At 38.7% G+C, this 18627-nt stretch overlaps 1 protein-coding gene across 1 annotated transcript in view; it reads right to left on the bottom strand.

Moving 5' to 3' along the window:
• CYRIB (CYFIP related Rac1 interactor B) overlaps positions 1-18627 on the bottom strand; it is a 78776-nt gene that overhangs the window by 14802 nt on the left and 45347 nt on the right. Inside the window, 1 exon segment of the mRNA XM_074144915.1 lies at positions 15481-15517. Coding sequence (XP_074001016.1) covers positions 15481-15517 — 37 coding nt within the window.

The raw sequence follows: 18627 nt of genomic DNA on the forward strand, positions 1-18627 counted from the left end.
TTCCCTTTCCCCTTCCATGGATCTAGGTTCCTGCCACAACTTTATTACAAGGCTTTGCCTTTACCTGGCAACATTTCCCGTAGGAAGAACAAAGACAGTAAGCACAGCAGAACTCACTGAAATGTTCCGAGACCTGATACTGTTGCCAACCCCTGGTTATTCAGGGCAACTTTCCCATTTTTAATCCAACAATAAGAAAAATAAAGACTGAGGTCCCTCAAGTAAATGAGGAGTTCATCTTTAAATTATTTTTGAATTTAATCAGAACGTCACTACACTAGATACAATACACATTTAGAGTTCAGAAAGCTCACACGATAACGTATTAAAGACAAGAGAGTAGACTCGATACAATATACAAACGCTGTTATGTGAACTGAACGCTACGGGAGCATGACAACATATTGCATGCAGGGAACACACACATTTAGTGACTATTAAAAAAAGTATTTGGCTAGCCTACAGAACTAGTAGGGAGAGAAATTTGGGGTTAAAAGTTTATACTGCACAGCAAACACTATTTAAACTGAGACTTTTCCCAAGGAAGAACACATCAAGTCATCTGAAACTGGCTGGGACAAAACTCACAAGCAAGGGAGGGAAAAATTCCAGACTGCTGGAAATGAAATAATTTATTCATCTCTATCATTACGATGGAGAATGCTATCTTTGTGGCTCCTCTGAAACCTAGCCAAGCTCTCTGGAGGTAATGCAGAATACTTCCAGCGCTGGCTTGAGATCACCATCTGCAACCAAAAAATACTCTGCACTTTAGCTACTACTGAAATCAGTAAATTTGGAAAGGATTTGCACTGCGACAGTAGTGACACCAACGTGAAAGTTGAGCTGTTTCCCATGTTGTAGGTGGTTGGTTTATGTTAACAACACCGTCCTTACAGAGATGTGCTTTCTCCTCTGCTCATGTTCAAGTGGCCCTGCAAAGACTTTAGTAGAATACTTAAGACAACTACTTGTTTCCAATAGGTAAGGTGAAGGACCAAAGAAAGTATAAGCTTAACCAGCGTTAAGGTAAAGAAAAGCCAACAGCCCATTATATAAATTATTGGGCCATTTTTTGTATGTATTCTGATATTCACACAAATCACTGGAATCTAGCACCAAGAAAAATATCTGCAAAAAAAAATCTAAGAAACCAGTTTAAAACCTCTCTAAATTTGGAGTTTGCGTCCCTAAAAAGCTTTATGGGTGATAGATTTTTAGCTTTTTAAGATACTGTGCAAGAAACATTTAACTAGCCTGCTCGCTCCAAAGATATCTATGGATTTAAGAACGAAAGACTTCAAACTGTGTATTGTTGGGCCAGGCTTAACATAGAATTGGCAAATTTGTTTTTAATACAGAGCTTACTTGCTCTTCCACATAAAAACACAACATTAAGTATCACAAGATTAAGTGCCAAGTCTTGAAGAAAGATCTTGACTGTGTGAAAGCCAAGATCCTGTCAAGGCAAGCTCTCTGAGAGGGAGTAGAATGAAGCACGGACACACAGTGCAGCAGCAGAAACAAACGCAGGACAGGGTCCAAAACGAATAAAGAACAGTCTAACAATTCAGCCATAATATAAGTCACTTAATTTGACTGCATATGTAAACATTTCATGTCAGCAACCTGCTTACTCTCATGCCAAATCTTGTTCATGCTCAAAACATGCACTTTAAAAACAAAATTGACAGCTTTTTAAAAAAAATAGCAGCATTTTTTATTGCAATTGATTTTAGAATTATGCCTCTTGTATCCAGTTAACTTGAATTTAATTTAGTCCAATTAAATTGTCTGTATTTGCAGATAAAGCTGGAGTTCAAAACTCCAGTATTCTCCCATATCAGTTCTTCCTACTTCACTGTCATACCTATTCTCATGATATGTGAGATTTGAAGTGATTTTCAACAACAGTTTTGCTTTCTGATTTTTGAACACAGCCCTTGGTTATCTTCCTTTTATGAATAATTTGTATGGCTACCATCTAATAACAATATATTCAGAAGAGACAATTGATAACATCAACAATACAGCCTAGAAAAAGTCTAGAAAAGGTGTAACTTTAAACATCATTAAAGCAAAAACATATTTCTCCTAGCATTCACTTTCACATTAGTACTAATATAACCAATTGCTACTGCTTCATCAAATACAACTGAAAAATAATTTGGGGGAAGAAAAGAAGATAAAATGAATCTCAAATTCTCCGTATCTTAATACTTCATCAATTTTTTATTATGCTATTCCATTGTATTTTATTACATGGTCAAAATGCACTTCAACATTAGTTTTCTTTTTTTATGCTTGCTGGTGTGCAGCTGGGTAAAGCAATAGCATCTCTCAAAAGAAAGTAATTAAACATGCAGAGCAGCAGCCAACAACACTTACCTGCCATTCTTAGGCTATGTTATATCATGCAACAAAAAGTAAAAGCAGAAATACTAACCATATGTGAACCTTCCAGAATACTTGGCACTGATGAGACAAGCTATATGTCTCTTCTGTTCAAAAGCGCTTTTGCCTCTACACTCTGAGCCCTCCTTTTAAGGAGGGACGAGGTTAACTGTCAAATTTCAATGCCAAATCAAATAAGGTTCACACATACACCTTTAACGTGATAATGCTGGAGAGCTATGAATAGCTGTTGTGAGTCAATCTGTAGACACAGCGTTAGTCAGTGACACACTGGAAGTGAAGAAGAGAATCGGGTCTCATTTCGTCCTTTAAGGTGCATGTATCTCCTTGCAATTTCAGCAAGTCTTCAAATAATTCAAATTAAAGTTTTGATTAGAAGACAACAGAATTTTGGTTTAAAACAACAACTATAACAGATTCCAACTGTAAAATTTGAAAGCCCTCCCTGAAACAAAGATTTTAGATTTTAGAAATTGGGATTATTCTAAAACAGATCATTGCTTTCTACAAAGATTTGCTGAACAATTATCCATAGCTCAGGCATGCAAAGCTGTTAGAAGGATGGCAAAGTGAAAACATACATTTAGTACATGACAAATGCAGTCTACTGCAGGCAAAGAGTAATAGATATATAAAATCATCTTCTCACTTTCAAAATCAAGGAAAAAATTTGGCCCCTGCTCAAGGTCTGTGCATGTCAAAACTTTTAGAAGGTTCCCCATGTTAAGGTACCTGCCAAGACAAGAATGAGAGAAAAGAAAATTTTCTTTTTATAAGAAGGAACAGCCCAAATATAGTTGATTCAAGCCATGGGGGAAAGAAGACCAGAGAGTTCCATCAGGCACGAACCCATCCTTCAGGCTGCCACCCCGCTGGGTGGAGGGAGACCCCCAGCTCGGGGACGTACAGCTGGTGATCCCAGAGATGCAATGCAGCTTTCCTGTAAGAAGCAACTATGTCACCAACATCTTCACAGCTGCCCGTTCAGGAACAGGGCAGAACCCCACCTGAAGACATCGTCAGTGACTAATTCTGTCCCGGTACACCCTAGCACCAGTGTCCTGAGCAGCAGTGCCACACTGGGGGCTAAGTACCGCATTCACAGGCGCTGACATAGTAGCCATGCTACAGATTTTTACCTGATGGGACAATAGAAGGAAAAAGCTTTAATTTTGTCAGCCCTTATAATTTTGTCAGAAAGCCACTGTAGAAAAGTACATCAAGATACATCATCTCATTGTGCAGAAAATGAGAACACAGGTATGCCACAGATCTTTTACACAAGGTGCCCTCAACATCCGTGAAGCTCAAACAATTCCAAGTTGGACTTCTGGATGTAAAAAACGCACATTAACTGCACCATGAATGACCAAACCAGGAATGATTTAGTACTCACTCTTGTATAAGACAGGATTACAGTCAACAACTGCTCAGCACAGATGACTATGGCATACTGACAGAATTTTTCCTTTTATGATTACTTGATTTGCAGGCAGATGGATGGACATCACTGACCACAGAGACCCAAAATGACTAAGCACAAGGAAAGAAAATTTACACAGTAGCATGATGGTGGCTTGGCTACTACTGGAGGGGAAAAAAGAAAAAAAAAAAAAGAAAAAAAAAGGAATGGAAAAAAAGACACATGCAACTCTTTCAAATTGCAGATTTGCAACCGAGTCCCCTAGCCCTCACTGCAGCAGGTATGAACAACCCTACTGTTACCGTTTGAAATGCACCAGCTGTGAAGGGCTGAGAGACTTACTTTCAAAATCCAAGAAAAAATGTGTTGCATTGTGGTCTATGTCCCTGGTTAGCACCTTAATGAGATTACCCATGCCAGCAAACCTAAAAATAGAAATGGCAAAATAATTTAGTTCCAATAACCATTTCCTATTTTAAGTACACGCCTGGGGCTCACTGGAGCTGGGCTTCCGTCGGGTTTTGCACACTGTGGATTCATCACCTTCGGGTAGGAAGTAGGAAATGTGCATTGTACGGCACATTTCCGCTCCCCTTCTTCTTGGGGAGGAGTGATCATTGAAAAACATTAAGAGTTATAGCTTTGACAAAAATAAAGATCTGAATTTTTGGCTTTTTTTTCATCTTTGTTTACTACATTTAAAGAGTTACGTTACCTATGATGATGGAGCAATTGTGTTATTGCACAGCCAACAAAGCCATTATTGCTTAGGACAAAAACAATCTCAAATGAAACTGGTATCATCATAAGCCTGATTCTTTTTTTTACTATCTCTTCATAATCCAAAATAAATTTTGAAAAGCGTCTTAGTAGCAGTCATCTGTGGCCAATGAACAGTTTTTCCTGTCAAATCACTTAAAGTGACAAGTTAAACACAAGTTATAGACTTTTCCAAAACCAGGAGATAATCAGGTTTCAACAGTTCTTCTTATGTTTGCTGTCACATCCCAGCTAAAAGAAATGGAAAGAAATGAAAGGTGGAAGAAAAATTAAGTAGTCATTAGATTACTTGAAGTCAGATAAATTAATGAAACTGTTTCAAATGTTACCATAAGTCTCAGAAATCAATACCTTGAGTAGCACTATGAAAACTGCATTTCATAACAAGGCAGCCTTTTCAAGGACCATCCCATGTTTTAGAGGCTGAAAACATACTTAAGAACCATTGCCCTGAAACAGCGGGAGTTCACTGGAGTGCTGCTGCAAGACAAATACAAGACACTACCCAAAAATCTGATTTCAAATTATTTAATAAGCCAACAGTCTGACTTTCAGATTTAAGCATAAGACTGAAAGATCAAGTTTTAAAGTAGTGTAACTATACCAGTGTATCCCTCCTCCTCCCCCCCCCTCCCCCCCGGATTCTTACTGTTACTGAAGACTGATGTTTACTTGGAAGAAGGTAGCATGGCAGTAAGAATCATTAATTTATTAGGAATCAAGAAAACTGAAGCAATGCTAAGTCAAAACAAATTGTCTGGAAAAACAAATTTTCAGAACCTGTGTTGCCACATTTCTTGAGCTCCATAAGAAAAATGCAACTGGTGTGTGAGGAAAAAGCACGTTAAGAACACCATGTGATTTATTTTTCAGGATCCACAAGATCCAGCAATAACTCACAATCAACAAAAGCTGGAGAAGGAAGAGGAAGTTAATCCCAGATTGTTGAAAATTACTCAGTCTTTGCTTCAACAACTAATTACATTAGCCTGTGCTCCAACTAATTCTACAGAATGACCAAACAACAGTTAAAAATCTAGATTTTTAGAAAAGCAACTCTGAGTGTAAACCAACTGATCACAGTGGATTCTGCACACAGACCTCATCACTAGGTGTAGGTTTGCTTTTTCCATTCAACTTTCTCCCTGAACCTCCAGAAAATCTAAGTCCTTCTTCCTAAGCATTTGAACCTGGTTCTCTGGAAGGTCAGATCAGATTTCTGAGCCTGTGAGAAACACCCAGCATATAAGGAAGTTTTGAATTAGGGTGTCCAGTTTAGACACTTATCTTAAAAACTAATCCATCAAAACGTGTTTCTTCAAAGAGACAGCTTTTCCGGGGCTTTCTATTCCATAGCTTAGTGAACTCTTCAAATACTACACGTGCACCGATGCTGTGTAAACAAGTAACATGAGAAAGCAGAGAAATTACTTTTCTGCATCTCACAAGCACGTTCTCTAACACTGGACTGAAAGAGCCACTTAGTCCATGAACCGCTCCCCAAGAACAAAGACATTCATAATCTGAAAAAAAGCCAAAATACAGAGGCATTCTTAAACAAGTATTTTTAACAGGGGCAATAAAAAGCCAAAAAGTGCAAACTGTCTAATGGCAACTGAGTCTGTAGATTCAGATTTAAAACCCAAACCTCAATCTCAGAGCACTGTATCACGTATCTCAATTCCAACGTTAACAAGCAAGTAGCAAATGCAAATACACAGCAGTGAATGGTGTTAACTGCCTAAAGAGAACTAACTACACCCACAATTACTGCCACGCTTCAGTTCTTCAGCTGCACCATCCCCTCCTCCACCAAAATATTTTCAATACCTCAAATAAACACCTCTCTGTAGGTTGTGCCTTTGTTTTGATATTAACCAGTCTCCTAAGAGTTTACAGGGTCAGGCATGTAGTTTAAATACTGGATAGTGTTACTTCTGAAGGTCAGAGTAGGGGCATGCTTATAGGCTTGAAATATTTGGAAGTTAAGTTTACAGAAGAGCACATAGGCACTGCAGAACAGATTGTTTAATTGAATCCCTACCACTTCCTAAAATTACTAAGTGGTCAGGGACTCAGTTTTGCAATACAAATACCTTCATTCAGACCTTCATCCTTCAGAAAAGTTTGCCAGTAAGAATATATGGTTTCTTTTCTGGGGATGAGTTTAACAAACAGCACAATAAAAGGTTTGGCAGTACAATGGAACAGCAGATATGAAACAAATTCAAGCAGAAGCTGCAACCGATCTAATAGGAACAGTTCAGTGAACAGCCCCTCTCAGAACAGGAGAGAAAATTCAAGATGATGAGACTGGATTAATTCAACTACAACAGCAACAAGATGACAACATGTGATATAGGAATACATTTCAATTTACATGAATACAAAGCTCCATGAACGCTTGTTCATAATAAAGTTCATAACAGACCTGTTCCCTCGTGCATTCGGCATATTGAAAAAAAACTTGATACACTTTAGTCATGTCCCAGTTTTGCATACAAGACACAATCACATCTGCTTTCTTAGCAGCAAAACATTCACCATACATTCAGTTGTTACGGAGTGAATGGAAACCTAGCAGAAGCTGGACAAGGACAGTATTTTATTTTTTTTTTTTTAAAACTTGTATCAAGATAGATTTTAACAGTTACTCAAGGATCTCAAGTATTCCTTAATGCTGGAAGATTTGGTGAAAATGAACTGGGAAAACGATCATTCCTCCAAGTTGTAATCCAAAAAGATTTTAAGCAGCTAGAAAAAGAGCTTGAAAACTCAGTTTAGAGAAAAGTTGAGAAAATATAATTAATCTAGCATTTCCTGGGAGGACACTTTCTCCCTTCTTAGCATTTAAGGTGATGAATCTAAGACCCAACAGACAGGAATTTACTCTTCCGGCAAAGCTAAGCACCATTTTTTTCCAGCTTGGAACAAGACCATGGTGTCAGTGTGGAACTTCCCAGATGCATGGAAGCAGCTGCATGTCAATGTGCCATGGCTCAGGTTGGAGACTCTACACTTCTGTACATTATTTTCCTTCAACAGGTATAGCTAAGCAGCAGGAAGAGCTTTCCTGTTGCACTCAAGGGGGAACCCTATAGAGGGGAATTTGAAAACTGGGCTGAGAGGCTGCTATGTCAGCAGGATACCTGCATCCATCTAGAGTAAAGGAACCGAGCTCACGGGTGCCTCACACTTCTGAAAGGTCCAGATTTACTAGGGATTCTTGTTTTGTTCAAGATGGCTCGTCACTTGCATGTCTGCTGGGCCTGAAACATATGAAAGAGGGTCCACTACTGGCTCTAATGTAAAGATGATGACAATCTGCGTGTAAAAGAAACAGGCTGCAGAACTAGCCATCACAGTTCTCTCCAGGGACCTCATCTGCTATTTGATGCCCTTTAAAAGCATTATTAGCATAGAAGATTTTGGTAGTTCTATGAAGACTTATCTTGGTAATTAACCACCATAGCAGCATGCCAATTTACCAAGCGCTCTTTCAACTTCCTTGAAAGTCCACAGCTTCAGCTAAAGTAAGTAGAATTATTGTTTTAGAAAGTCAGATGTGGCTGCAGTTAACGAGCCCTGATGCTGAGTGATCACTGCCTAGACAAGGCCATCTTCTAGCACTGACTGCATCCTCCTTGAGCTCATCACATCAGTCAGCCCTCAGTCAGGAAAGATTTGAGCCTGCACAAAGACTAAGGCCAAGAGCAAGCACTGCTACTGACCGAGTTTTATATCCTGCAGCTGGACTTTGACCCACAGCCAAATAACGACTCTGATCATTGACTGGAGGTGACTTTTGTGGGTGGTAACACACCTTGTGACCCACACCTGTGCCAGTACAACTGGAACAAAAACTACACTGAAGCTGTAAAGCTTACCAAGAAGAATTTGGCATATTGCAGCCACCAACATCAAAACATTCACATGCCCAACTTTAAGTACAGTTTAGGTCACCATCTATTTGTTCTTACACAGCTTCAGACTGTCAACCTCTAATTTTATTCAGTATTCTCATTCAGAATATATCAAAACTTACAAGCTGTTTTTTCCCCCCAAGGGATCTTAATGATTTTAAGATTTTTATACTGCAGTGTCCAAAGGTAACTCATTAGGTAAACCAACAGTGTAAGATTCAGTAGAAGCACACTTTAGACCACCGAAGTTTTCTCTTGCCATGAATCCAACGTCATAAAATCAGAGTTGGAAAAAAAACCAACCCCACTAGTCTCTGTCCAAAAACTGCCTGTCCCTGTGAAGCTGCCCAGAATCCCTCCTGGCATGCTCTGTGCTCCAGCACAATACATGAGCCACGTGGAGCAGGTTATGGGAAATCAGAGCGCAAGCCAAGAACATGGGTTGAACTTGACCTACTTGTGGAGGAAGACATACGGAATGCCACATTGCATTACAGTGATTTGGCCCATTACAGCCTTATGGGGTTGTATGATGTTGCGTGTAGTGTCATGATCAGACAAGCGGAAGGCAAAGGCATATTTTCAAAACAAGTCTTGCACGCACGCCCTTCGTGCTGAAAATATCCCTGACACATTTCAATATATGTTTTCTTCCTAAGCTAAGCCCAGGGGAAATTTAACAGAAATACACGATGCAACTAAATTCAGCCAAGCACCAAAGAAATTTTCCCCTCTCGCACCTGAAAGCAAAACTGTACATTAACAAGGATTTTGCTTGCAACTGGTGAGCGGCTGGAAAACTTACTCTTGTTAAAGGTAAAATACTACAAAGATGACTAAGTGACATTTTTAATTCAGCTTTGTTCTATGAGAAGAATAGCACACTTTCAAACTAACCTGAAAACCACAGTTAAATAGATTAAAAAAAAAGTCTTTGTGACTATTGAAGAACTCCCACTTCAAGAAAACATCAGCTCACCTTTTGGAAAAGCACACACTATTCCTAGGATTACTTTTAATGAAGCTTAACACCAAACAGGAATATTCAGAGTATGAAAACTGCCCTCCACAAAACCCTCATATCCACGCTCTGGAGCCTGGAGAAGGAAGTTAAGCACAGCATTATATGGAAAGCACAACCTAACAAAAGAGCAAATGTTTTCTTCCAGGGATTGAGTTTTAAATTTTCAGTTGGTCACGTGTGGCATAAACCTGATTCAGAGGTATTTGGGTAAAATAGTATGTGAAAAACACTTATAGCGTTAAAAGCCTAACATTATAGTATAGCAATACAGCGTTACAATACTTAGTGTTACTACATAAACAAAAACCAAGCTGAATGTCTCCCTTTGCTGTTTTTCTAGATAATAATCCTGTCAGCCTGGCAATTGTTTCAAGGCTTACTGAACATTTTCTGCCTATAGTATCTAGCCATGAACAGGGAAGAGAAAAAAGAAAAAAAAAACCCCAAAACACAAAAACAACAGTGAATGGGTGGCTGCCCACATCAGCTGAATCCACGGCAGCCCTTAGCAACACACAGCATCACAGAGCAACAGCCGATTGGATCCAGTGTCCTTTTCTCTCCTGACGAAGCCATTCGGCTTCCTGAGCAGCGAGGACGTATCTGCCCTCAACCTTAAAAGCCAGAGAGTGCTGCAGATGGACACAGCCTTGTAAACTACATTGCGGGAATCACTTTTCCAAAAGTTGTTCGGATCCAAGGAAAATACATGTTTTTCCCAGTCTAATGCACGTTTATTTCTCTTCTGAATAGTGCTGGAAAAGCGCGGATCTCTCTGACACATTCTCAGTCCTACTACTCATATTAGTGGATATTACTTTAGTAATACCTAATTTACTAAAGTAATTAGTAATATTACTTTAAAGTAATAAAGATCTTTCATTAAACAAAATCCCAAAGTAATAAAATGGGTTGTCCAGGCAAGAAATAATTATTGGGGTAACAGCAAAAAAATTGTAGTTATCACTCGGTCTGGAATAGAGGCCAACACATGGAAACTATCAGCTTCTGATTTAGGAAGGAGAAGCTTGGTGCTATTTACTTAAAATAAGCTAAATTTTAGATAAGCTGGTCTCATTTTCAGGACTCTTCATAGCAACATTATTGTTGTTAATATCAAAGGGATCAGTTCAGATTCTGACATCTAACTGCTGAATTGAACACACACACGAAGTACTACACCAGTCACCAGTTCTGCATAAAACACACAATTTCATTCATTGCCAGACAATTTGTTTAGCAAACATAAGATTTCACCAGTTTTCATATACACTTTTACAACATACTTCACAGTCTAAACCTATGCAAAGACGGATGCACAGCTTTCCACTCCTGACACCTAGTGGTTTTTCTTCCACAAGCCACTAACTACAAACCAACCATAAAAGACATGCAAGCCAAAAAAAAAAAAAAATTCCGCTGAATTCCTGAGGCTTCAATCATCAATATCTTATCTGAATAGTAGGAAAACAATTTACACTGCCAGATAGAAAATGGTTTTGTATCAGAAAGTAAGTATTCAGGCTACTTAAAAGCTGTTTAAAGCTGCCTCTGATGTCAGTTCTTTTGGTTAAACTGACTTTGGTACAAATAAACTGTTTCAGTTGAAACTGAAGGTATTTTTTTTGAGATCACACATCATCAATAAAGTCTCCTTTCTGAACAAAACTGAATTCAAAACTGGTCATATCAGGAAAATGGAGGCCTGCCAGGGAAAATAGTCTAGTGAAAAAAGGCTTCACATTCCTCAAAACCAGAATTGTAAAGTACGGTCAGGTCAGTGTTCATTCAGTCCATTTTTCCACTTAGAGGAAATCAAGGGAAAGGCACTGAAGAATCCACAGTGCCTTTAGAAGAGGCAGTCTTAAAGCCTTGTTAATTCGGGAATATTTTAGTGGCACAGCTGACACTGAATAACTTATTTGACAGGAGCTACAATAAAATAACTAAGTGTGCCCACACAAGTCTGGAATAAAACCCATTTGTGTGGAAGGATTACTCTTATTTTTAAAACAGAGCTTGTATTGAAAAGAGGAGAGACTGTGCTCCAAAAATCTGCCCTGATTTACCCTTCAATGAGTAACTGCACTATTCTTCCAAGGCTAGAAAATAGTTAGATATGCTTTCCTCTTTCAAAATGATTCAAGTTCAACATGCTTTCTAGCTTAATTTTGCATAATGCTCTTTTTAATTCAATTATATTGCAACCACCAGAAAAAAAAACATACTTTTTTTTTTTTTTTACTTCAAGGACATTTACATCCAAATACATTTTCCATTTTGCTTTCTCCTTCAAAGTTTGAAATCTTAAAAGCCTTTTGCAGTTCTGTAAATCCTCCAACAGAGGTCACTACCTTACAATTTGATCTTCAAGAGAAAGGGAAGCTTGTAACAAATGTGTTCATACCATCCTAGTGCCTTACAACTCTGACAGCCAGCGATTTCCTTCCAGACCAAACACTGCATTTAGTCCACGATATTGTGACATTAACATGGAAACAGTGGCTGATCTTGAAGTCTGTCTTTTTTCAAAGTAAGCTGAGAACATTCTATTTTTGTCAGATACACAAAGATGCAAAAAAGCATTTAATAAGAGATGCGGTAGAATTACAGATTGCTTTTTTTGTTTTACAGCTTCTTAGTCTACAAAAGATGGTATGACTATTAAAACTGTTCTACACTACCATGTTATCAAGAAAGTTTCATATTTCAACAATTTCAGCCTGGAATTTAACACCTGTCAAACTCCCATCTCCAAAAAAAACCCCGAACAACCCAACAATAACATTAACTTGTATGGTAAGTCCTCCTCCTGCCAGGTTTTCATCTTAGTGTAAAGAATAAAACCAAAACCAACTACAAAACCCCCAAACCTGCAAGTTTTATCTAACTGCTAGAAAAAAAATAAAAATCTTCTCAATCTTTAACTTCCCTGTAGTGTCTAGTCCAGCTGATATGCCTCCTTTTAGCTGGTATTTTACAGAATCACAGAATCACAGAGGTTGGAAGGGACCTTTTAAGATCATCTAGTCCAACCAATGAAAAAACAAAAAAAAACAAAAAAAAAAAAACAAAACAAAAACAAAAACAAAAACCACCACACACGCAACCCACACACACACCACCACACCACCCAACACTAATCCATATTCCCAAGCACTATGTCAACTCCTCTCTTGAATACCTCCAGGGATGGTGCCTCAACCACCTCCCTGGGCAGCCCATTCCAATGCCTGACAACCCTTTCAGTAAAGAAATATTTCCTAATATCTAACCTGAACTTCCCCTGGCGTAACTTGAGGCCATTGCCTCTTGTCCTATCATCTGTAACTTGGGAGAAGAGACCGACCCCCGCCTCTCTACAGCCTCCTTTCAGGTACTTGTAGAGAGCAATAAGGTCTCCCCTCAGTCTCCTCTTCCCCAGACTGAACAACCCCAGCTCCCTCAGCCTCTCTTCGTAAGACTTGTGCTTACTTGGGGAAGAGAGCTCCTCTTCAAGACTAGTTTTATTTGAAAATGTGTTTTCTTTCAAACTAGCTGGTATCCCATCTATAAGAACCAGACGCCCATCCATTTCAGTACCCCAGTTGGGTGAAGTCACACTGAAGCTCTGACAAACAGCTTCAGCAATGCTGCCATCTAATGTGCCAGGACAAGGAGTACAAGCATCCTCATTGCTCTTTAATATGCAAATAAAATGTTTTCTTTTAGTTTGGCTCCGAACTATTGCACCCTTTCAGTGCCTTGGCTTGCAAATCCTACACTAACAGTACTATGACAAATTATCTAGTCATCAAGCTGATGGATATAAATATTCATTGACATATTCTATCTCAAGGGTTTTCTTTGGAATGTCACAGGACTAAACCGCAATGTGTATGAACCTGACACTGATTGCCCATCTGCAAATTCAGTTCAGTGACACACCAGCTGTGAACTACCAAGGTGGGAGGGAAGTCCCAAAGGCTTCCAAAGCACATAGCTGGAACAGCAGATTATTCTGATTGTTCTGTGAAGTTTCCTTTTTCTGAGACACCAATCAGACAAAGTATGTTTGCAGACTACAGAAGGCTAATGGAGCACATCAAGTTACTGATGGTACAACAGAAGATGACTAGCAGAGTGATACTCCTGCCCATCCCATCTGTTACCAGGAACAGCAACAAACCAGACAGGCACTAAGCAGGGCAGAGGGGATAAAATTGGTGTCTACATGGTTGTCTGCTGCTTTAAAGTTTCACAAGAGATTTCTTACAAGACCATCTTTGTTATCTCCAGTTACTTCTTCAGATAGCCTCATGAGGCATAGTAGCAACTACTTTTATTGAGTCCAGATAGTTTTTCTTGTTAGAAAGCAAGTGTAAAATACACAAAACCCCCAGACCACATCAGTCCAGACTCCCCTAGCTGTGCTCAGCTTGATCATCTATCTCATTTTCCATCCCTCCCAACACACCTCAAGTTTTCTTGTAATCTTGAAATCCAACTAAAGGTGTCCCATAAGTGTAAGATATCATAAGCCAATTTATTTGCACCAACTTATTGGAAATATGGATGAACATTTGCTATTCTCCAGTGATATTATACATCCTAAAATTCATTAAGATCAGTAGCAAGTGTGCAGAATAACATGCAGACTTATGATTTCCTGCACCAGTCCATCTCTGAACTCCACAAGTTCATCTCATCTCACAAGGAGTTCGCAGCATTTCTTGGGGAAAAAACAGGTACAGAATATGCAGAACAGAAAGCCATTAAAGAATACTGAATACATTCCATAATCACATCTGGGTCAGAAAAATACTTGACCTGAAAATATTTATGTCCTGGAAGAACCACCAATATATGCTCTCCCTGTTCCCGCTCTTCCCTAGGAATTTGCTCACATTTGAAGGTTCATGCTTTATTGGATATTAAGCTTTTTTCAAGTCCTAACCTTATTCAGAAAGTAACCTCTAGTTAAGTTTGCCCCATGGGACAATTACTTTAGTAAGAATCTATAGAATTATATATGTGTTAACTCCTGAATGGAGTATTCAAATAGTTTTGGACACAGCACTTGGGATTGTTTTCTACTCTTGTCAACAAAACTGATGATAAATCAATTTAATCAACTCCCCAGAATTCAAAGAGCTTTTTAATGACTCATCAGAAACGTAAGAAAAATAAATTCTACCCCACATTTGGTAGCGTTACCTTCCCAATCTGACAGAAGACAGCTGGCCGTGCTGACACAGCACAATAAACATGAAGTTTAACTCACACACTCTATGCAGTAGCTTAGATGACTAGTAACAGGTTATAAAACTCAAAACTAAACCCATGAACATATGCTACCTCGTCAGTCTTTCAAGCCGGTTCAGAGTACTGTTTTCTGGCATAAAGCATCTGGTTTGGAAAAGGTTTGAAGTTACACTGTGACTTTTTAGCAAAAAGACTGAGAAAGAAAAAAAAAAAATAAATCACCAAAACATTATGTCTTAATTCAAATCTTCCAAGAAGTTTAAGCACAATCTTCCAGGATAAGTTCTTAAATGTGGCCCAACTACTATAGTATGTGCACACGAAAAATGCCTTTATTGAAACAATGAGACTTCTTCACATCAGTACAGGGAAGTGTTTTCAAAAATATAACCCGGCTGTGTGCTGAGGTACCGTGCAAGAAACAAACCAAACACTTGCAACCTGGTTTAGCATCTTCAACCACAGAGAAGAATAAATTAGGTTACAGAGCAAGACTTCCTAGTGAACAATAGAAACTTCAGAAGTTGTAGAAGCAAATGGGGAAAAAGGAGCTCTTGGAAGAGAAAATTGCTAATGTTCAGCACACTCCCATTTTCTGCCCTTTAACATATTATATATTTTTTTCTTCTATTTCAGGAGAGTTTTCAAACAGGTTAAGTTTCAATTCTTACCTACAGCCAGTGCTGCACTCTGTTCTTGGCCTCCAGGCTGTTTTAAAAGAAAAAGAGATTATGAAAATTCATTCTTTTGCACCAAAATTCTTAACTGTAATGCTACATGACCTTGTAAAAGCAAACTAGCATCTGTTCCAGGCACTGTACTATTTTTCTGAATCTACTTCATAAACGTAGCTCTGGATCTACACACCACAGTAACTTTTGAAAAAATATGTTAAAAAATAAAATGCAGAACTGTATTTTATCTCTAGGCATATAAATAAATAGGGAACACAATTATTTGGCAACAAATGTGTTTCTAGGGAAAAAGGCTGCTGCTGGTAGATAATCCGTAAGAACACGTATCCCGTAATAAATTTAATTACTAAAAAGTCAAAGCTGCAATAAAATACCAGTGGGGAAGTTGTTCCACTTGCATGTCACTCTGCAGACACAAACTTTAAAAAGTAAGAGAATAACACAAGACTCTTAATTCAACCACACAAATTAGCTCCTGAAAAAATTCATGGCTTGCATGCTGACCTCCAGAGAAGGCACTTTCAAGTCACCACTGGAAACCATTTGCTTAATGAAGTAAACTAACATTATTTAACAGCCTCAGTTTGCTACACACGTTATTAACCACCATCTTAAGGCTGGTGAAATAATTAGGTTAACAGTACAGTTTAAAGGAGAAGACATGGAGTACTACAGTATCTCATAAAGCTTCACAGGAAATAGTGGTGTAATATTAGCTTGGGAAGGCTCTGAAGATCTACAGCACCACAGGCAAGAAGCAGAGTGGAGACCCTCCTGAGAACGACTCTTCACAGCCCACAGAACTGAACATAAGCAAAAGGACGACTGCCAGACACTGTTACGACTGCAGAAATTTATTTCTTCATTCTTTCCATTGTATGCATCTCTCTCAAAGAGGTTTCTCCCTTGACTAGGATTTCTTTCATCTGCTTTTTCCTTTGCCAGTTGATCTCAGATTCCCTTTACCCTCTCGGCAGTAAGCAACAGCTTCAGGACAACTACCTCACAGGACAAAAAGATGGTTAACAGCACTATCTTTGTAAGAACTGCTGCAACTTCCCTAAAACTCACCCATCCTCACTAGGCGTATTTTAAATATTTTTCCCCCCTCCTCATGACTACAGACTGCTCAATTTGTGCTTTGAGACAAAGCAATAAAAATTAAACGCTGACTGGAAAGCATCGGTCCCCTGCAGGGCGGGGATGTACATAACCGCTACTGGGAACAGAGAAACCGAAACCAAAGTTCGACTCAACATTACTTCAAGAAGCTGATTTCCTGAAAAAAGTGAAAGAAAAATTAAATAGGACAAAACATTTAAGAACACTAGAAAAAAAAAATCTACCTAAAATATTTTTTTTTTTTTTTTTGGGTAGTCAAGAGCTCTGGTTAAGATGATTTTGGGTGAGAGTCCAACTTAATTCACTGAGCTATAAACAAAAAGGATTCCTATCTTTTAGTACCAATGAGTACGTTCTCATGCAAAACAGATCAGACTGAGCACGTCTGGTACTATCAATTTGGTTTATGCTGGCAAGCTAAGAGATATTTGATTTTACACAGCACTATTTTAAATTGAGAGGTTAGCACTATACAATATAATAAAGCACTGTCTAAATTGATAAGACATTGACTTACAGATCTCTAGCAGTTGATAAGGAATAATCAGTGCACACCCATTAAAATTGTCAGACATGAAGTTAATAGAGTGATGGATTCTTTATATAATTTTTGCACTTCTGGTTGCACCTTAATTCAGACCTAAGAGTACCTAAATGAACAATCGCCTATTGTCAAGTTCAGAGCGCGTTACTTGGGTTCTCTCAGTTAGTGCAGAGGAGCTGCAAAACATCTGAGTTTCCTTCTGACCGATTCTCAAGGTTTGGATCTGCAGATTAATATAGAAAGAATACCAAAAGGCACGAGATATGTATACTATATAATTTAATGGGTAGCAAAAATTGAATAATACAGAACCAAGCATTGTTTCAATTGTTTGTGATTCCGAGGCAGCCAAGTACTTAACATTATATCACAGAGAGAAGCAGCTCTGGGCAGGAAATTTACCTTCTATTCAATGGGTTAACAGCTCACAGATTTTGTTTAGCTTTTTTTTTTTTTTTGTACCATTTTATGGAGCCCAACAGCAGAAAGATTAATGTGTCCCATCCTAGGAGTCTCTATTACACACACGCCCCCTCCCTTCACCCACAGCCTAACTTCACCACAGCAGAACAAGGCCAAAGCACACACCAACATCTCAGGCCAACTACAACTGCAATTTAAAGAACTGTCACGACAGTTGGAAAACAAATGGCGAAAAACGTCTACAGCCATTAGAGAGGGCCAGCAAATCATCCAAAAATGCAGCTATTCATTTTCAGAAGAAAAAAAACCCAAGCATCGTACAGTTTGTCAGAGGAAAAGCCTGTAGTTGACACAAGTCAAATGGTACCCAAATATAAAAGATGCACAAAGTAAACTTGGCATCATTGTGGATAACGAAACTTGACAAAAATTAGTAACTGGCTAACCACTGAATAAGCTCTGTTTTAGGCATCCACCTCATATTGAGCTGATGCTGCTTAACTTAGCAGTACATGAAAACAGATTTCGGAAGAGAAAAGCTAACCATTAACTTCCAGTATGAAACCAGTGTTTTCCACCCAGCCCTGACTGAACCAATTAAGAAACCCCTACACACAAGCATAGAGTCGTCAGCAACTGTCAGTCAAGATTTGCTACAAGACTGGTGATTTTGCAGCTTTCCAACACCCAGGCTTTTCTGCCCATTAAGAAATGGAAACATTGAGTAGTAAGAAAGAACTGGTAACAACTTTGCAAAGCGAATCTAAATTACTTTGTGTACTGGGTTTGAAAAAAGTTACTTCATAAGGCTTACAACACTCGTTAAAGAAAGCTTGCACGTTTATCTATTACTCCATGTGAGGTATGAGGCACCCAGGCTTTACTAGTTGCCTTCAAAACACAACCTGCTCTCTTGCTTTCACAGAGCAAATGCTTAAATTGCTCGCTAGAAGTTGAAGCTTGCACTAGGATCTCCCTTGGTGAAGCATCGCCAACTTGAACCCTGTGTGAGCCAAAGGTAGGCTACGGCACAA

Source organism: Numenius arquata, chromosome 3, assembly GCF_964106895.1.
Source record: "Numenius arquata chromosome 3, bNumArq3.hap1.1, whole genome shotgun sequence".
In the NCBI taxonomy this organism is placed as follows: Eukaryota; Metazoa; Chordata; class Aves; order Charadriiformes; family Scolopacidae; genus Numenius; species Numenius arquata.